Here is a 22,238-nt window from a genome sequence, read left to right on the forward strand (position 1 = left end):
TGACCTTTATTTAAAAGCTTCAGGGCTTACTTTCTGTTATATAATTAAGTACTTCCTTCTGCTCAAATCACTTCATCTGATTCTGCAGAATATTTAATGGCTTCTGTAATTTCCCATCACAACCAGCAGTGATTTTAAGGAAGATGTCATATTTCCAAATAAAATGAACAACATGTCCAAAATTATCAAATAACATCACAAACATCACAGAGTCACACATCATAGGAACAGGTCCTTCGGCCAACATGTCAATGCTGACCATTGCACCCATTGACACTAACCCCACTTAATCACATTTGGTCCACAGCCTTGTATGCTGTGGCAAATCAAGTGGTCATCGAGATGCTTCATAAATGTTGAAACAGTACATGTGTCCATCAACCCTCAGGCTGCACAACCCAAGTCCCTCTGTTCATTAGCACTCCCTACAGCCCTACCATTTACTGTGCATGTTCTACCTTTATCTGACCTTCTAAAGTAGATCACTTTGCACTTGTCAAAATTAAATTCCATCTGCCATTGCTCTGCCTGATGTTCCAGCAGATCTATCACACTCTAGACCAAAGACAATCCACTTTGCTATCTAAGACATCACCAATTTGTGTGCCATCTGCAACTTTACTAGTCATGCCTCCTGCATTCAAATCCAAGTCATAAATGTGTATCATAGACATCAACGGTCCCAGCACCAATCCTTGTGGTACACCTTGGTCAAAGCTTCTGATCAGAAAACACGCTGCACCCCACTCTCTGGTTCTTGTTCCCAAGCCAATTTCGGGTCCAATTTGGCAGCTTGCCTTGGATCTAACCTTCTGGACTACCATGCAGGACCCCGTCATAGGGCTTATTGAAGTCCACTTCCACACTGCCCTCATCAATATGCTTAGTTACCTCTTCAAACAATTCAATCAAATTGGTGAGATAGGATTTCCCACATACAAAGCGATGCTGACTATCCCTAATCAATCCCTGCCTGTCCCTTACAATTTTATCCAATAATTTCCCTACCACTGATATAAGACTCAGTGGCCTGTTATTACCTGACTTATTCCTGCTGTTCTACCTGAATACAGGAATAACATTTGCTATCCTCCAGTCACCTGCTACCTCACCTGTGACAAGTGGAGATGTAAAAGTCTCCAATAGGGCCCCTCCAATCTTTTCCCTTGCCTTCCACAGCAACCTGGGATACATCTCATCAGGCCCTGGGGATTTATCCACCTTTATGTGCTTCAAGATATCTAGCACCTCTTCCTCTTACTGCCAACATGTTATAGAAAATCACCATCCCTCTTCCTGAGCTCTCCATCTCACAGATTATTTTCCTTGGTGAATAGGGGTTAGAAATATTCACTTAAGACCTCACCCACGTTGCCTGACTCTAAGCACAGATGACCTCATTTGTCCCTAAGGTGTTCTACTCTTTCCCTGATCACCCCCTTGCCCCTAAAATAAACTACTTTAGGATTGTCTGCCAGTGATATTTCATGGCCGCTCCTTGCTCTCCTACTTTCTTTTTTAACCACATTCCCACACTCTGCATGTTCCCCAAGGGTCTCTCCCATTTTCAGGCATCTATACTTCCATATGCCTCCTATTTTTCTACATAAAACCCCCAATATCCCTTGTCATCAAGGGTTCCCTGATTTTTCCATCCTTACTTTTCACACTTAATGGGAATATGTTGCCTCTGAACTCTCCTCTTTTGAAACAATATTTTTCTGAGCTTTTTGGCAAGAAAGGCCTATTTTAGTTGAGAGTGCAGCACAAGAACATGCCCTTCAGCCCACAATGTCTGTGCTGAACACGATGTCAAATTAAACTAAATCTCTTCTGCTGCACATGATCCATATCCCTCTATTCCCTGCATGTTCATGTGTCTATCTAACAGCCTCTTAAGTGCCACTATTGCATCAGCTTCCACCACTACCACTGTTCCAGTCTCCTACCACTCTCTGTGTAAAAAACTTGCTTTGCACATCTCCTTTAAACATTTCCCCCCTCACCTTAAATGTATGCCCTCAAGTATCTGACTTTTCTACCTGGGGGAAAAAGATTCGGTCTACTCTATCTATGCCTCTCAGAATTTTATAAACTTCTATCAGGTCTTCCCTCAGAGAAAACAACCCAAGTTTGTCCAACCTCTCCTCATAGCACATGCCCTCTAACGCAGGCAGCATCTTGGTAAACCTCTTCTGCACCTTCTCCAAAGCCTTAACACCCTTCCTGTAATGGGGCGACCAGAACTGAATGCAATACTCCAGAGGTGGCCTAACTGAAGTTTTATAAAGCTGCAGCATAACTTCCTGACTCTTGAACTCAGTGCCTTGACTAATGAAAGCAAGCATGCCATATGCCTTCTTTACTGCCCTATCAACCTGGGTAGCCACTTTCTGGGAGCTATGAACTTGGACCCCAAGATCCCTCTGCTCATTAACACCGTTAAGGGTCATGCCATTAACAGTGTACTGTCTCTTTACATTTGATGCTCCAAGGTGCAACACTTCACACTTGGCCGGATTGAGCTCCATCTGCCATTTCTCCACCCATATCTGCAACTGATCTGTATCCCGCTGTATCCTTTGCCAGTCTTCTACACTATCCACAACACCACCAATCTTCGTATCATCTCCAAACTAACTAACCCACCCATGTACATTTTCATCCAGGTCATTTATATAGATCACAAATAACAGAGGTCCCAGTACGGATCCCTGAGGAACACCACTAGTCACAGACCTCCAGCTAGAATAAGTCCCATTGACCACTACCCTCTGTTTTCCATGGGCAAGACAGTTCTGAATCCAAACGGCCAATTCACCGTGGATCCCATGCATCTTAATCTTCTGGGTGAGCCTCCCATGAGGGACCTTGTCAAACGCCTTACTAAAATCCACATAGGAAACATCCACAACTCTACCTTCACCCTCGGCGCCTCGTCAAAAAACTCAGCCTTTAGTAAGGCACGACTTGCTCTGCACAAAACCATGCTGACTGTCCCTAATTAGAATATGGTTTTCCAAATGCTCATAAATCCTATCCCTAAGAATCCTCTCCAGTAACTTCCCTACCACCGAAGTGAGACTCATCGGTCTATAGTTACCAAGATTATCTCTGTTTCCCTTCTTGAATAATGGAACAACATTAGCTACTCTCCAGTCCTCCGGGACCTCGCCTGTGGCTAGAGAGGACACAAAGATATTGGTCAAGACCCCAGCAATCGCATCTCTTGCCTCTCTCAATAACCTAGGGTAAATCCAGACCAGCCGTCAGTTATGGCAGGGCTTGTATGCCATAACAGGCCACAAGATGAAGATGGGCTGCATAGTTAACAACAGCGCATCCCTTCCTGATGAGCTTAATGCATTCTATGCGCATTTTGAACAGAAGGGAATTGGATTGTCACCATCCACCCTGACAGCCTCCAATGCAACTGAACCCATGGTCACTGTTGAGGACATAAGATCAGTCTTCCAGAGAGACTTCAGGAAAGGGGGCAGTGTACATACACCTGTCTACGTCAATGGTCCTGAGGTCGAGAGGGTTGAGAGCTTCAAGTTCCTGGGAGTGAACATCACCAACAACCTGTCCTGGACAAACCACATGGATGCCATGGCCAAGAAAGCTCATCAGCGCCTCTACTTCCTCAGGAGGCTAAAGAAACTTGGTTTGTCCCCTTTGACTCTCACCAACTTTTACCGATGCACCATAGAAAGCATCCTATCAGGATGTATCACGGCTTGGTATGGCAACTGCTCTGCCCAAGACCGCAAGAAGCTGCAGAGAGTTGTGGACACAGCCCAGCGCATCATGGACACCAGTCTACCCTCCTTGGACTCTGTCTTTACCTCTCGTTGTCTTGGTGAAGCAGCCAGCATAATCAAAGACCCCACCCACCCAGGACATTCTCTCTTCTCTACTCTTCAATTGGGTAGAAGATACAGGAGCCTGAGGGCACGTACCACCAGACTTAAGGACAGCTTCTACCCCACTGTGATAAGACTATTGAACAGTTCCCTTATACAATGAGATGGACTATGACCTATGACCTCATGACCTCACGATCTACCTTGTTGTGACCTTGCACCTTATTGCACTGCACTTTCTCTGTAGCTGTGACACTTTACTCTGTACTGTTATTGTTTTTACCTGTACTACATCAATGCACTCTGTACTAACTTAATGTAACTGCACTGTGTAATGAATTGACCTGTAAGATCGGTTTGTAAGACAAGTTTTTCACTGTACCTCAGTACAAGTGACAATAATAAACCAATACCAAACACGAAGAAAGCCCAGATGGTGTCCCTGGCCATGTGCTCAGATCTTGTGCTGATCAGCTGGCAGAAGTATTTGCAGACATAATTAACCTCTCCCTGCTTCAATCTCAGGTTCCCACCTGTTTTAAGAAGACCACTATCATTCCGGTACCGAAGAAAAGCAAGGTAACATGCCTCAATGACTACCGACCAGTGGCTCTGACATCTACTACCTCCCTTGCATCCAAGGGTTCCCTTACCTTGCCATCCTTGTCCTTCCTTCTTACTGGAACATACCTGTCTTGTGCTCTGTGCAGTTGGTCTTTAAACACCCTCCACATGTCAGATGTGAGCTTGTCCAAACACAGCTGTTCCCAATTAACCCTCCCTAGTTCCTGCCTAATGCCCTGCTCCAATTTAATGCTGTCCACAAGGTCCATACTTATCCTTACCTACAGCTATCTTAAAACTTAAGGAGCCATGATCGCTGTTCCCTAACTGTTCTCCCACTGAAAGGTCGGTCACCTGGTCAGGCTCGTTACCCAACACCAGGTCCAGTACGACCCCTCCTCTCGTTGGACTATCTACATATTGATTTAAGAAACCCTACTGGATGCACTTAACAAATTTTGCCCCGTCTAAACCTTTTACACTAAGGAGGCCCCAGTTTATATCAGGGAAGTTGAAGTCCCCCATGACAAAAACCTTATTAGTTTTACACCTTTCCCTAATCTGCCTGCATATCTGTTCCTCAATGTCCTGGTGGCTACTGGGGGGTCTGTAGTATAATCCCATCAGAGTGATTACACCTTTCTTATTTTTCAGTTCTACCCAGAAAGACTCAGTGGACGAGCCCTCCACTATATCCCCTCTGAGTGCAGCTGTGATATTGTCCCTGATTAGTAGTGCAACTCCCCATCTTCCCCCCCCCCCCACCACCTTTTACCTCTCTATCTTTTCTAAAACATCGAAACCCTGGAATATTAAACACTAATTCCTATCCCTCTCTCAGCCAAGTCTCTGTTATTTCCAGATTGAATTCCATCTGCCATTTTCCAACCATATCAGGAACTGATCTATATCCCGCTGTATCCTTGATAGCCCTCTACACTGTCCACAGCTCCACCAATTTTTGTGTTATCAGCAAATTTACTAATCTACACATCTACATTTTCGTCCTAGTCATTTATATATATCACAAAACAGAGGCCCCAGCACCGATCCCCGTGGAACACCACTGGTCACAGACCTCCAGCCAGAATGACACCCCTCCACCCCTCTGTTGTCTGTGAAAGACAATTCTGAATCCAAACTGCCAAGTGGATCCACTGTGGATCCCAGGCATCTTAATCTAACGGATCAGCCTACCATAAGGGACCTTGTCAAATGTCTTATTGAAATCCATGTGTTCAACGTCTACTGCCCTACCCTCATAAATCATCTCCGTCACCTCCTCAAAAAAAATTCAGTCAAGTTTGTAAGACGTGACCTGCCCCACACAAGGCCAGGCTGACTGTCCCTAATCAGGCCATGCTTTTCCAAATGCGTGCAAATCCTATCCCTAAGAATCCTCTCCAATAGCTTCCTACCACTGATGTGAGGTTCACTGGCCTATAATTTCCCTTCATGAACAAATGAAAAACATTGGCTACTCTCCAGTCCTCCAGGACCTCACCTGTTGCTAGTGATAACACAAAGATCTTCATCAAGGCCCCAGCAATCTCCTCTCTTGCCTCTTTTAATATGCTGGAATATATTCCATTAGGCCCTGGGGACTTATTCACTTTAATGGTCTTCAAGAGACCCAGCACCTCCTCCTTCTTGATCTCAAAATGCCCTGGAACATAATCATGCCCCACATTGCTCTCATTATCTTCCATATCCTTCTCCATGGTGAATACCGATGCAAAGTACACATTTAGTACCTCGTCCACACCCTCTGACTGCAAGCATAAATTCCCTCCTTTATCCTCGAATGGTCCTACCTTCTCCCTAGTTATCCTCTAGTGTTTAAATATGTATAAAATGCCTGGAGATTTTCTTTAATCCTACTTGCCAAGGACATTTCATGGCCCCTTTTGGCCCTCATAATTCCCCGGAGTTCTTTCCTGCCTTCTTTATATTCCTCAAGAGCCCTGTCTGATTTTAGCTTCCAAAGCCTTACACATGCTCCCTTTCTCTTTTTGACTGAATTCACAACCTCTCTCGAGATCCAAGATTCCCTTACCTCAACATCCTTACTGGAACACATCGGTCCTGAACTCTGATCAACTGGTCTTTAAACAACTCCCACGTCAGACGTGGACTTGGCCAATAACAGCTGTTCCCAATTAACTTCCCCAGCTCCTGTCTAATAACGTCATTATTTGCCCTCCCCCAATTTAGTACTTTCCATAAAGGTCCAGACTTATCCTTATTCATATCTATCTTAAAACTCAAGGATTTGTGATCACTGATCCCAAATGCTCTCCCACTGAAAGCCCAGTCACTCATGCCCCTAATTCATAAGTTTCTGTTCAGGCTCCATGTAGAGTCATGGAGTAATACAGCACGGAAACAGGCCTTTTGGGCCAACTCATCCATGCTGACCAAGTTGCCTTCCTGAGCTTGTCCTATTTGCCTGCATTTTGCCCATATCCCTCTAAACCTTTCCTATCCATGTCCCTGTCCAAATGTCTTTTAAATGATGTAATTGTACCCACGTCCCTGTCCAAATGTCTTTTAAATGATGTAATTGTACCCACGTCCCTGTCCAAATGTCTTTTAAATGATGTAATTGTACCCACATCCCTGTCCAAATGTCTTTTAAATGATGTAATTGTACCCACCTCCACAGCTTCTTCTGGGAGCTCATTCCATATATCCACCACCCTCTGTGTGGAAAAGTTGCCCCTCAGGTTCCTTTTAGTTGCCCAGTCCCTGCTAACTCCCACCTGATCACCATTATTTTCACTTCCTCTGCCTCCCACGTCTACCTCACCGTCCACTTACTTATCTCTCCTTCCCACACGGAGTGCAGTCTTGAAGTTGGAGGCACAGTATAGCTGATAAAACTCAATATCTTAACCACACTTTATCTAGCATTTCTTCAACACTTGTCAAGATTCAAATCAGAAAATCCTTGTATTAAAGGCTCAAACTTAACACCCCAGTCTTACAGCTTAATGCCCCTGGACTGCATCAAGTTATTCTAATCATCTTCAATATTGTAGAGTAACTGCCTAGCTGTGCATCATCTGTGAAAGTGTAATGTGGACACGAGAAAGCCATATGGAATAATTATATTTGATGCTTGACAAAGCAACTGAGTCCATCATATTTTCATAATGTTGAATGAAAATGTGGAAATGAGAAAAATTCAACAGAAATGTTAAAAGCAGGGTGTTCTGTGTCCAAGTGCAATGAATTTTAAGCAAAGGAAATTTAAGCATGTAAAAGCTATCACCACCATACTAAATATTAAGGATGACATTAATATTCAATTTTATTTCAGAATAAAAAATTAAAATTTAAAAAGTGAATTAAGCAAATTATGTTATATATCATACAAATGCAAGCAAGCTAAAAATAATTTATATTATAGGAAATTCTCCCCTTCACTTTGGTAACATATTTAGCTCTACCTAACTGCCACTTTTTATTTGAAACCTCCACTGTCTTTAAACTGTAAGACAACCAACATTAATTCAACATCTAGTACTGATTTGCTGGAACTTATTCCAACCAAACATTGAAGCCTGGAGCCCCCCAACTTCTCTCCCTGTCACAGTCTCCGTACCTGACCACCAATTCCATCTCTTTCCTCGGTAACCAGAAGTGAGTTTTGCAGCTTCTATGCAAACAGGCTCTTTGTCCCACTGACTCCACACCGACCATCAGGTCCCCATATACACTACTCCCACTTTATTTACCCCACATTCCCATCAATTCCCCACAGATTCTACCACTTGTCTACACACTGGGGGCAATTCACAGTTCCCAACTAGCCTATCTCTTGCATGTTCTCCTGTGACTAGCCTAGTCACAGGGAGAACATGCAAAATGCACACACACAGCACCAAAGATCAGGGTTGAACTGAGTCACTGGAGTCATGAGGCAGCAGCTCTCCTTGCTGCATCATGGTTCTGCCCCAAAACCAAACCAGACTGTTTGAAACTATGGTATCACATCAGAAGCTGAGCTGAGTTTCAAACCTTATAACCACACCATTACCCCAGACCACTTTTTTCATCATAATGCAAAAATATTGCCTTGGAATGCACTGCCTGTTAAAGCTGAAGAGTCTTTAGAAAAATTCTAAAAAATTCTGTCAGCTTGTGAAAGTGCTGTTCCGCTCTAGATTGCTCACAGCGTTTAAGAAGCATCTGGATGAGCTTTTGAATTGCCAAGACATGGAGCAAATGCTGGTAGATGGTATCAGTATAGATGAGTACTTGATGGTCAGTAAGGATATGGCAGGCCAAAGTACTTGTTTCTGTGCTGTAAGGCTCTACAACTCTGCAACATTGCCTGACTCAACACATCCCTTGTTTCACCCATTGCTATAAACCTCATCCATGCCCTTATTACCTTGAGACTTGGTTATTTCAACCCTGGTCAGCTCCCTCGTGAAGCCTATTGGAACATTGTGCTAAATGAAAGATGCTACATAAATAGATATTGTTCTTGTTGATAAGTTTGGTGGGTTACTCTTCACTTGCTACAAATATTCATCTTTTAATTGGCAAGAGCATTCTAGAATGGAACAACACTTTCACAAGCTGGCAAGATGCTTCAGGATTTTTCTAAAGACTCTTCAGCTCTATCACTGTGCTTAATCAACATTCTTGGGCAAATACCCAGTTAATTTATAAAGTTTACAATCAGAGGAATAACATTTAGCAACATGCAGGTACCATTTAGATCAAACCTCAACAATCTTTTCTTGTTATCGAAAAACAATAAAAATCTGTGTTGTGGGAGACAGAGGGAAACATTCCCCATGCTGCACTAACCCAAACCAGTTCTATGTCACCAGAAGTACCATACATTTCTCAATCAAGCAATACCAATTGATGAGTTGATCAGTGATATTGACCAATTCTAAGTCAGTTACAATCTCTGGCTGCTGTAGGTCATACCTGAATCATGTACAGCTGTGCGATACGATACTCCTCAACGCTCATGGGAAGAGGGATGTGGTATTCCTTTATGAGCATTTTGCCTTATGGAAAGACTCTTCACAGTTTAAAATTAATCCAACGACTGCCAGCAAACCCTCGGTTTATGATCTATTAAACACACCTGAAAAAAGAAGGAACACCAGCACCTTTAAACACTTTTCCAATAAATATTTATAATGTTCTTAAGTCTAAAGGTAGCATTACACAACCCACCCACCTTAATAATCTATTGGTTAGAATTAACCACCACCCTCCCCCACCCCACCTCCTTATTCTAATCATCCAATCCCTGGCACCAACTCTGGGTTAATGCAGCTAATCCCTGCATTTTGTATTACTGCTAACAGTGAAAATTAAGCAGTGTTGGGCTATAGTTACTACCAAGACACTGCTCTCAAAATGTTACACCATGCAAAATCTATTCCTCAACACAGTAGATATTTGTAAGTCTAAATAGATAGATTTTACCAATTACAAGGAGGTAGGTTATACTTGATTCTTATGTTCTGAGGTAAAAATGTAACAGTAATAGTAGGAATAATAGCTAGTGTTCAGGGAAAGAGAAGCATTTTTGCAACATAATGCCACAGCACCTCATATCCTACTAATTCCATGAAATAAGCAACCTTTATAGAGAATTACTAAAATAAATATCGAAGTTATAGTTTTAGGGTAACTATCAAAATTAACATCAACACATATCTGTTCAAAGGAAAATTAATTGCCACAATGTACCTTCCCTTTGTTTCTACTACAATTGTATAAATCTTTTCTAGGCACAGAGGAGTTAATTCATTATCCATGCACATTCATATCCTGGGTAGCAAATGTCAAACAAACTTGATATTGTGATACATCCTGAGATGTTTCCTTCACTCCCTTTGAGTAAAATCCTAGCCCCAAGTGAGGAAATGTGCAGGAGAGCAGCCACACTGGGAGCTCCTTTTCAAGATATGAAATCTCCCATTCTACCATTCATGGGACTGAACAACGGCTTTATCACTCAAGTAGGTATTGCAGAGCACCTATCACCTCCCCTTGCTTTCAATAGTATAAGCTTGTGATTTAGACTCCAAGCCCACTGAACATCTGACTGGGAGCATCCTTGGGGCCATTCATCTAATAACTTTTCCAAAGTACACTTATGATTAAAAAAAAGAATCACACATAGAACACAGACCGGTACAGCACAGGAACAGGCCATTCGGCCCACCATGTCTATGCCAAACATGATGCCAATTTAAACTAATCCCATCTGCCTGCACATGGTCTATAACTTTCAATTCCCTGCCTGCTCTAAATGCCTCTCCAACATTGCTATTGTATCTGCTTCCACCACCTTGCCTGGCAGTGCATTCCGGGCACCCACTACTCTTTGTTTAAAAATCTTGCCAGGTAAATCTCCTTTAAGCACCCCCCCCCCCCACCTTAAACCTATGCCCTCTAGTATTTTACATTTCCACCCTGGGAAAAAGACTCGATCTACTGAATCTTTGCCTCTCATAGTTTGATACACTTCTATCAGATCGCCCTCAGCCTCTGACACTCTAGAGAAAATAACCCAAGTTTTCCCAACCTCTCCTTATAGCTCATACTCTCTAATCCAGGCAACATCCTGGTGAACCTCTTCTGCACCCTCTCCAAAGCCTCCACATCCTTCCTGTAACAGGGTGAACAGAACTGCACACAATACTCCAAGTGTGGCCTAACCAAAGTTTTATACAGATGCAACGAAACTCCCCAACTTTTATACTTTCCAACAGCAATGCTCCTAAGGGTCCTGCCATTTACTGTCTACTTTCTCCTTACATTTGACCTCCCAAAGTGCAACACCTCACACTTGTCCAGATTAAACTCCATCTGCCACTTCTCTGTCCATATGGTCTATACCCCACTGAATCCTTGGTCAAAATCTTTCCCTCTATCCACAACTCTGCCAATTTTTGTGTCATCTGTCAACTTACTAATCAGCCCACTGACATTTTCGTCCAAATCATTTACATACATCATAAACAACAGTGGCCCCAGAACTGATCCTTGCAGAAGACCACTGGTCACAGACCTCGGCTTGGCCTTGGCTGATGAAGGCAAGTATGCCATATGCCATCTTCACCACCCTGTCTGCATATGTTGTTACTTTCAGGGAATTATGTACTTATACCCCAAGGTCTCTGTGTTCAACAACATTCCCAGGGCTCTGCCATTCACTATGTATGTCCTGCCCTGGATTAACTTCCCAACAAGCATCACTTTGCACTTGTCTGAGTTAAATTCCATGTCCAGAAGACCATAAGACACAGGAGCAGAATTAGGCCATTCGGCCCATCGACTCTGCTCCACCATTCAATCATGGCTGATTTTTTTTCAACCTCATTCTCCCACCTTCTCCCTGTAACCCTTATAAGATATATCTTTATTAGTCACACATATATCGAAATACACAGTGAAATTCATCTTTTGCGTAGTGTTTCTGGGGGCAGCCCACAAGTGTCGCCACGCTTCTGGCGCCAGCATAGCATGCCCACAACTTCTTAACCTGTACATCTTTGGAACATGGGAGGAAACCGGACCACCCGGAGGATTCCCACGCAGACACGGGGAGAACGTACAAACTCCTTACAGAGAGCGGCAGGAATTGAACCTGGGTCACTGGCGCTGTAAAGCGTTATGCTAACTTACCCCCCTTACCTATCAATCTCTGCTTTAAATATACCCAATGACTTGGCCTCCACAGCCATCTGTCGCAATGAATTCCACAGATTCACCACCCTCTGGCTGAAGAAATTCCTCCATATCTCAGTTTTAAAGGTACATCCCTTTATTCTGAGGCTGTGCCCTCGGATCCTGGACTCTCCTACTGATGGAAACATCCTCTCCACGCTCACTCTATCCAGGCCTTTCAATATCCGGTAGGTTTCAATGAGATTCCCCCCCATCCTTCTGAACTCCATTGAGTACAGGCCCAGAGCCATCAAACATTCCTCAGACATTAACCCTTTCATTCCCGGAATCATTCTTGTGAACTACCTCTGGACCCTCTCCAGGGCCACCACATCCTTCCTTAGATACGGGGCCCAAAACTGCTCACAATATTCCAAATGTGGTCTGACCAATGCATTATAAAGCCTCAGCATTACATCCTTGCTTTTATATTCTAGTCCTCTCAAAATGAATGCTAACATTGTATTTGCCTTCCTTACTACCGACTCAACCTGCAAATTAACCTTGAAGGAATTCTGAACTAGGACTCCCTAGTCCCTTTGCACCTCTGATTTCTGAATTCTCTCCCTATTTAGAAAATAGCCTAACCTTTATTCTTCCCACCAAAGTGCATAACCCCACACTTCCCTACGCTGTGTTCCATCTGCCACTTCTTTGCCCATTCTCCCAACCTGTCCAAGTCCTTCTGCAGACTTTCTGCTTCCTCAACACTACCTGTCCCTCCACCTATTGGTGCAAACCTGTCCACAACGCCATCATCCAGATCATTAATGTATAAAGTGAAAAGTTGTGGTCCCAACACTAACCCCTGCGGAACTCCACTAGTCACTGCCAGCCATTCTGAAAAGGATGAAAAACACTGGGGAACACAGCAGGCCAGGCAGCACCCGTGGAGAAAAGCAGGCAGTCAACATTTCGGGTCAGGACCCTTCTTCAGGACGGACCCTTGAAAAGGACCCCTTTATGCCTACTCTCTAACTTCTGCTAGTCAGCCAGTCTTCTACCTATGCTAGTATCTTGCCCCTAACACCATGGGCTATGTTGTTTAGCATCCTTGTGTGTGGCACCTTGTCAAAAGCCTTCTGAAAATCCAAATAAATAACGTCCACCAACTCTCCTTTGTCTAACCTACTTGTTACTTCCTCAAAGAATTCCAACAGATTTGTCAAGCAAAATCTCCCCTTGGATTCTCTTTAATCCTATTCACCAAGGGCATTTCATGCCGCCTTTTTAGCCCTCCTGATTCCCTGATTAAGTTCTCTTGTACTTTGCATTCCTCAAAGGTCCTGTTTATTTCAGCTTCCTAAACCTTACATATGCCTCCTTACATATGAGACTCCGAAGACCCACACTCAATGATTCAGGAACAGCTTCTTCCCCTCCGCCATCAGATTTCTGAACAGTCCATGAATCTATGAGCACTATCTCATTATTCCTTCTTTTTGCACTATTTATTTTCACAATTTATATTAATTTTATGTCTTTGCACTGCACTCCTGCCATAAAACAACAAATTTCATGTTATCTAAGTCAGTGATAATAAATCTGATTCTGATTTTGAATTTTCTTTTTGGCTAAATTTGCAACATCTCTCACCATCCAAGGTTCTCAAACCTTGCCATCTTCATCTTTCTTCCTCACTGGAAGATGCTGGTCCTGAATTCTGACCAGCTGGCCTTTAAATTAACTCTTGATCACTCATCTACCTCGTCGTGGCCCCTGTACTTTATTGTCTACCTGCACTGCAATTTCTCTGTAACTGTAACACTATATTCTGCATTCTGTTTTGTTTTCCGTTTGTATACCTTGCTGTACTTATATATTGAGTAATCTGTCAGAAAGGTACGCAAACAAAAGCTTTTCCTGCATCTTGGTACATGTGACCATAATAAACCAATTACCAAGGCTAAGTCCCCAAATCCTCTCCTCAAAAACATTATTGTTAAATATTGCATGGTAACAACAATGTCACATATATTAAGGGCAATAAATGAAAAAAAAACTATTTATTTGGCATCTTCATGATCTCTGGACATTCCAAAGTATTTTATAATTAAATTATTTCACCCATCACTCCTTGCTCGTTTAACTTGTTAATATAAACACAGAACAGTACAGCACAGGAACAGGACCTTTAGCCCACAATGTTGTGCTGAATGCCTAGGGACAGGGAGGGAGGTAAAAGAGGTGGGGGAGTGGCTTTGCTAATCAGGGACAGTCTCACAGCTGCAGAAAGGGAAGATGTCCTGGAGGGATCGTCTACTGAGTCAGTGTGGGTGGAAGTCAGAAACAGGAAGGGAGTGATCACTCTATTAGGAGTATTCTATAGATCCCCAAGTAGCAACAGAGACACTGAGGCAGATTTTGGAAAGGTGCAAAAATAACAGGGTTGTTGTCGTGAATGATTTCAACTTCCCTAATATTGATTGGCACCTCCTTAGTGCAAAAGGTTTGGATGGGGCAGAATTTGTTAGGTGTGTCCAGAAAGGATTCCTGACACAATATGTAGACAGGCCTACTAGAGGAGAGGCCATTCTGGATCTGGGACTAGGCAATGAACCTGGTCAGGTATCAGATCTCTCGGTCAGTAAGCATTTCAGAGACAGTGACCACAACTCCCAGACCTTTACCCTTGCCTTGGAGAGGGATAGGAGCAGATGGTATGGGAAAGTATTTAACTGGGGGAGGGTGAATTATGATGCTATTAAGCAGGAACTTGGGAGTGGAAATTGGGAGCAGATGTACTCAGGGAAATGCAGAATGGAAATGTGGAGGCTGTTTAGAGATCACTTGCAGGGGGTTCTGGATAGGTTTGTCCCATTGAGGCAGGAAAAGGATAGTAGGGTGTTCCGCAGGGATCTGTTCTGGGACACCTGCTCTTTATGATTTTTTTAGGGACATTTTTTAGGGACATTTAAGAGACTCTTAAATAGGAACTTGAATGATAGAAAAATGGAGGGGGTATATGGGAGGGAGTGGTTAGATTGATCATAAAGTAGGTTAAAAGATCGGCATAACCTCGTGGGCCAAAGGGCCTGTACTGTGCTTTAATGTTCTATGTTCTAACTAAACTAATCCCTTCTGCCTACTCAATGTCCATATCCCTCTATTCTCTACACATTCATGTGCCTACCTAAGAGCCTCTTAAACACCTCCATTTTATCTGCCTCCACCACCACCCCTGGCAGCACATTCCAGGCACCCACCACTCTCTGTGTGAAAAAACTTGCCCTGCATATCTGCTTTGAACTTAAAACACCTTAAAGACATGCCTTCTAGTATTAGATATTTCAACATTGTGATAAAGATACCAGCTGTCTACTCTGTCTATGCCTCTCATAATCTTACAAACCTCTATCAGGTCTCCCCCTCAGCTTCCACCACTCCATAGAAAACAACCCAAATTTGTCCAACCTCTCCTCATAGCACATGCCCCCTAATCCAGGCAGCATCCTCTTCTGCACCCTCTCCAAAGCCTCCAGATCTTTCCTGTAATGGGGTGACCAGAATTGAATGCAATACTCCAGATGCAGCCTAACCAGAGTTTTATAAAGCTGCAATATAACTTCCTGACTCTTGAATTCAATGCCTTGACTAATAAAGGCAAGCATCCCATACATAGTGGAGGCTTTGAGCACATCCTTGAATCTTTTCCTCTGTTCACCTGGTATTCTCCTCCTGTGACAGCTCGGGATAGAGGCTGTGTCATGGAGGTATGGTGCTGGGATGTGAATAATATGGTCTATCCAACAGAGGCAAATGAGGGTAAATGAGGCCTCGATGCTAGGGTTGCTGGCCTGGGAGAGGATACTGACACTGGTTTACCTTTCCAGTGGATTTTGCAGAGACATCACTGGTGATATTTTTCTAGTCTTTCAGTCTTGCCTGCTTTCTGAGCATCAGTCCAGTTCCCAGTCCAAGCGATCACAGCTAGCCACAGACAATCCGAGGTCTTGATCTACACACTGCCTTTTACTCAGTCAACCGAAGGCTGGGCTGGTGCACTGAAGGCAAATTTTATCATCAACTCACGTGAAAACTCATCCACGTTTTGCAGGACCTCACCATGAAGTTTCATTGTTGGAGGATATTGGATACTGGCGGCAGGTTGGTAGAAGACCTTGCCTTGCAGATAAGACCATAAGACATAGAAGCAGAAATAGGCCATTTGGCCCATTGAGTCTGGTCCATCATTTGATCAGGGCTGATTTATTTCTCCTCCTCAACCCCATTCTCCTGCCTTCTCCCCGTAACCTTTGGCGTCCTTCCTAATCAAGAACCTATCAACCTCCACTTTAAATATACCCAGTGACTTGGCCTCCACAGCCATCTGTGGCAATGAATTCCACAGATTCACCACCCTCTGGCTAAAGAAATTCCTCCTCATCTCTGTTCTAAAGGGACGTCTTCAATTCTGAGGCTGTGCCCTCTGGTCCTAGACTCTCCCACTGCTGAGTACAAGGCCCTCCCCTTGTACGCTTCAGTGACTGAGTTGAACATATGCAAATACAAGTGTATTACACTGTGAACTCTGTAGACAAATTCATCAACTTAGTCACTGAAACATACAAGGGGAGGGCCTGATAACTAAGTACCTTGGTTCTGGAGTGGAGGTACTGTAGGTTGAACAGATTCCCCTTAATCTTCTACCAATCAGTGTTACTGCTGAACTCTTTGCTTTTGTTACTTTATTGCTTTTAACGTGCAATCTAACATGTAGATGCTGGAAAGCTCAAAAAGGGCAAAAAATGTTGCATGTAACTAGCAGGACCTGTGGAGATTGAAATGGAGTTAATGTTTCAGGACACTGGTCTTTCACCAGTTCTGATGAACAGTCAGAGCTGAAATTTCTCTCTCCAGATGTACCAAACCAACTGATCATAGTTAGCATTTTCTAGCTTTAAAATAGGGACAAGCTTGATGAATAATTTACAATTTGATTAACTTAAACTTGTGTCTTTCATTTAAAGATAACATTTCCTCACATGCATTTTGTCTAAAAAATGCTCAGTTTGCTGGATGCTTACCTACCATGCAATAGTAAGGAAGCCACAGAGACTGCAAAACTAATTATTCTGATGCACTTTGAGGATGACATTTCCTATTGCTATATTCACCATAGATCATCACATTTGATGCTGATCAGTTATGGAGCACGGTAAAATGCTGAAATACAAGTCAGAGAATGAGATTTCTTGATAGCTCCCAGTCTATTAACATATCTCAGTGACTTCACTATTGTGGTTTGTAAACAGCTGAATGTTAATCAATATCTATTCAATGTCTGTAAATCTGCCCAAATTTGAGACACAGTTAAATGCAAAGCTTAAAATAATAAATGCTTCTGGCTTTATCAAACCCATTTTCCTGTATCATAGGTGCCAGCAGAAGAAATTCAAAAATAAGCTACGTGAATGATATTAGCGTCAGCCTAACAGTGATTAATGTGCCAAATTCATTCGAATGGGAAAATTATCCATAATAGATTGCCATTGTGATACCTTTCTGCAATCCTACTCTTTAGAGAACAGTCAAATGAGCCCCTGATACTTTGAAATACTGCTCCAGGCCACACCTATTGCCAGCCCATGTTGGATTTTGAATCAAGGTGCGTATGACAAGTCAAATCTGAATCCCAAATTTTAAAGAAATCACTCACTCATCACACTTCAAGCCAGATCCCACTACATGTAATCAGTAAGTAACATTCACACCAGGTAATGATGATTTCCAACAACAAAAAATCCAGCTATCACCCCTTGACATTCAATGGCATTAACACACTATTAACATCCTGAGGGCAACCACTGACCAGAAACTGAACTGGAGTAGCCATATCCACAGTGTGGCTACAAGAGCAACTCAGAGGCTGGGAATCTGTGAGGAGTAACTCACCTCCTACCTCCCTAGATCCTGTCCACCATCCACAAGGCTCAAGTCAAGAGTGTGATGGAACACTCTCCACTTGCCTGGATGAGTGCAGCTTCAACAGCTCTCAAGAAGCCCAACACCATATAAGACACGTATTGTAGACAACATTTGGAATTATCAATCTTAATTCTTTCTGCACTTAAATTATAAGTCCTAGAAGACCACATACAACTGCACTTTGATCCAAGTTGCGTGATCAGTTTGAACCTAAACATATCATTCAGCTATTCATCAATGACTGGAATACAATGTATGGTGGTGTTTACTAAGTCTGTAGCTGTAATAATGTTATACCACAGTGAGCTACATGTCACCCACATAGGGAATTGGGAGAGGGAACAGGAATGTTCAGTAGTAACATCTCCTCACTGACAATCAACACAGGCACACCTCAAGGATGCGTGCTTAGCCCACTGCTCTACTCTCTCTACACCCATGACTGTGTGGCTAGGCAGCTCAAACGCCATCTATAAATTCACTGATGACACTACTGTTGTTGGCAGAATTTCAGACGGCAATGAGGAGGCGTACAGGACTGAGATAGATCGGCTGGTTCAGTGGTGTCACAACAACAACCCCGCACTCAACATCAGCAAGACAAAAGAATTGATTGTGGACTTCAGGAAGGGGAAGTCGGGAGAACACGCACCAGTCCTCATTGAGGGGTCAGCGGTGGAAAGGATGAGCAGCTTCAAGTTCCTGGGTGTCAACATCTCAGAGGATCTATCTTCGGCCCAGTACATTGATATGATCATGAAGAAGGCACGTCAGCAGCTCTACTTCATCAGGACTTTGAGGAGATTTGGTATGTCACCAAAGACTCTTCTTAATTTCTATAGATGTACAGTGGAGAGCATTCTGGTTGATCACCGCCTGGTACGGAGGCTCCAATGCACAGGAGCGAAAGAGGCTGCAGAGGGTTGTAGATTCAGCCAGCTCCATCATGGGCACAACCCTCCCCACCATCGAGGGCATCTTCAAGAAGTGGTGCCTCAAGAAGGCAGCATCCATCACTAGGGACCCTCACCATCCGGGACATGCCCTCTTCTCGTTTCTACCATTGGGGAGGAGGTACAGGAGCCTGAAGACCCACACTCAATGTTTCAGGAACATCTTCTTCCCCTCCACCATCAGGTTTCTGAACGGTCCATGAACCCAGGAACACTCATCATTCCTCTTTTGCACTATTTATTTATGTTTGTAACTTATAGTAATTTTTATGTCTTGCCCTGTACTGTTGATGCCAAACAACAAATTTGACGACATATGTCAGTGATAATAAACATGATTCTACTCTGTTCTGTTCTGATCAGAAGATCAACTCAAAGTTGTCAGCCCAAATCAGGTTGACTGGGTTTGCTCACAGGCAAACCCTGGACTTTCTGGGACATCTGTCACTGCACTCCACACGGAGTCCAGCAGCCAAGCCAGATCAGGCTAACATCCCCAGCCCGAGAGATCAGATGGGAGAAAGCCCTCAGTTATTTATTTTACTTAGTATTAATATTTTAATTTTGTTCTAATGTAATTTAATATTTTACAATATTTAATAAAGTTACATTTAAAGTAATCTGAATAGTTTCTAATTATCCCTGACTTTCTAACCAATCCATCCACACCCATTCATTGATTCCACCACCGACACACTGTAGCTGCAGTTTGTACCATCTACAGGATGCAGTGCAGCAACTCACCAACACTCCTCAGACAGCACCTCCCAAACCCACCACCTCTCTGAGCTAGAAGGACAAGAGCAGCAAAAGCACGGGGAACACCACCCCCTAGAAGTTGCCCTCTGAGCCACACGCTGTCCTGACTGGGAAATATATTGCTGTTCCTTCACCGTCACTGGGTCAAAGTCCTGGAACTCTCTCCCGAACAGCATTGTGGAGATTAGATAGATACCCATATCTCAAGGGCTGCAGCTGTACAAGAAGGCAGCTCACCCCCATCTTCTGAAGGACAACTCAGGATGGGCAATTAAATGCTGGCTCAGCCTGTGAAGCCCACATCCCTTAGCAAAATAAAAAAATTCTTAGTGTGAGAGCTTTCCCATCAATCAATATTCACAGTATCATTGTGATAAATCTACAGAATAAAGCAGCCTTTTCACAAACAAAATTAAAATGTAATCCACTTTCTGTGGTCATGTAATCTCATATATCCACTTACAATTCTAGCCCAGTATTACTTTGGCTACTGTCTTCAAAACTGCTGAAAGAAAGACTTTTACATTGACAGAACTTAAGCTATTTACATTGACTAAACATCCCAGCACAAAAACGGGCTGTTTTGCTTATTAGTGCTCTTCTACAAAAACAGCAGCTAAACCAACCTCCTTATTCCCACTACACATTATATCAAGCCAATTCCATATTCATTCACTTTCCAAGGCAAATACTGAGCAGCAACTCTCTCTGCAAACATTTCTGGCAAAGAATTCCACAGTCTAAACACCATCTGGGTAAAAGAGCAATTCTACCTTCCTGTCGTATCTACATGATCAACTTATGTTTCTGCACAACATTAATATTTCACATAATCATTCAAACAAATTGTCACTATTACCTTAATTCAACTTTTCATTAAAACCTACCACAACCTTTAACATTCTCAACCCTAGTGAAAGAACCCTTTGTGTATTCCTTTAATTCTGGTAAAATCTTCATGAATCCACTGTGCTTTTTTCCATTGTTCTTATATCCTACTAAATCTTTGAGTGCCAAACCACGCACAACATTCCAGTACCTCTGCTTCTAATTCTGTGAATTTATGGCATTGTCTATTCTAGAGTTCAGAGGATGGTCAGGCATCGAGTATACTGAAGGTAAGGATCGATAGATTTTTGAGCACTAAAGACTCAAAGGAAATGGGAACAGTTTGGAACGGTGGAGCACGTTTGTTGGACCGTGGCCCTTTCTAGCTCCTAATTCTTAACATGCATTTCCCTTCCATAATCCTTCCTTCCAAAACATTTGTTACTTTGAACTCTTCCATCCATTGTTCCATCCTGCTACTCCACTACTTAAACTCCATGTACTAAGTAGTCCAGTGGTAGGAATAGCACAAAGGAAACCTTCAACTTTGGCTTTTATCCAGCTGAGGCAAGAGCTCTGTGTCTGCACTTCAATAATTGGCCACATGGAGACACAAACCAAGGTAACTTGCCCTTTCAATTGTTCTTCATGTACCAACTCAATCATTCCTACTAGAAATAGTGGTGATCACTGACCTGCATTGTTTTCCAACCTCTGTTACTTGGGGAAGTTGGGATTAATGTTCAGTTGATCTGTTGTTTTTGATGGGATTGGTTCAAGGATGAATATTAATAAAAATACTGGGAAACTCTCTGACCCAGAATCTTAAACTGTACACATGTAGGCTGACAGAACCTTGATTTAAACTCTCATACAAAGGAAGGCATCTCTGATCATGTAGCTCACATTCAGTACCACACCAAGGTGTCGGCAGTTTATTTCCTCAAGTCCTGGACAGAGATGTCTGAGTGAATTGGACAATTCCACAATGCGGAGCAGATAATTTGATGAGTGAGTATATAACGTAGAAATCTTATGAACAGAATAGGTACTTGACTTTGATTGAGTACTTTGCTTGTTAATAGAAGGCATTACTTCAGTGCTACTTACAAAACAATAGGCTATTTGTCCACTGGATAATAAATTCCTATTACATAAGGGATTTAAACTTTGGCCAAGCTAATTCAGATTCAAGTTGAATTAGCTGCCCAAGATGAATGGGGCTTTTGGAATGGATGATTATTCAGCTGTTGTAACTGTCTGTCATGTGACCCAAGAGGTGGTAGATTCTGAAACACAAGAATTCCATAAGACATAGGAGCAGAATTAGGCCATTCGGCCCTTCAAGTCTGCTCCACCATTCAATCAGGACTGATTTATTTTCCCTCCCATCCCCATTCTCTTGTCTTCTCCCTGTAACCTTTGATGCCCTTACTAATCAAGAACTCATCAACCTCCACTTTAAATATACCCAATGACTTGGCCTCCACAGCCGTCTGTGGCAATGATTTCCACAGATTCACCACCCTCTGGCTGAAGAAATTCCTCATCACCTCTGTTCTAAAGGGACATCCCTCACTTCCGAGGCCGTGCCCTCGGGTCCTAGACTCTCCCACTGCTGGAAACG

General features: G+C 43.0%; 1 protein-coding gene across 1 annotated transcript in view; it reads right to left on the reverse strand.

Annotated features, from left to right (window-relative positions):
• The window catches only part of LOC127579258 (membrane-associated phosphatidylinositol transfer protein 2-like), a 314,070-nt gene that overhangs the window by 167,174 nt on the left and 124,658 nt on the right, over window positions 1–22,238 (reverse strand). Inside the window, 1 exon segment of the mRNA XM_052031908.1 lies at window positions 9,381–9,543. Coding sequence (XP_051887868.1) covers window positions 9,381–9,458 — 78 coding nt within the window. The 5' untranslated portion in view covers window positions 9,459–9,543.

The sequence above is a fragment of the Pristis pectinata genome, chromosome 17, assembly GCF_009764475.1.
Source record: "Pristis pectinata isolate sPriPec2 chromosome 17, sPriPec2.1.pri, whole genome shotgun sequence".
In the NCBI taxonomy this organism is placed as follows: domain Eukaryota; kingdom Metazoa; phylum Chordata; class Chondrichthyes; order Rhinopristiformes; family Pristidae; genus Pristis; species Pristis pectinata.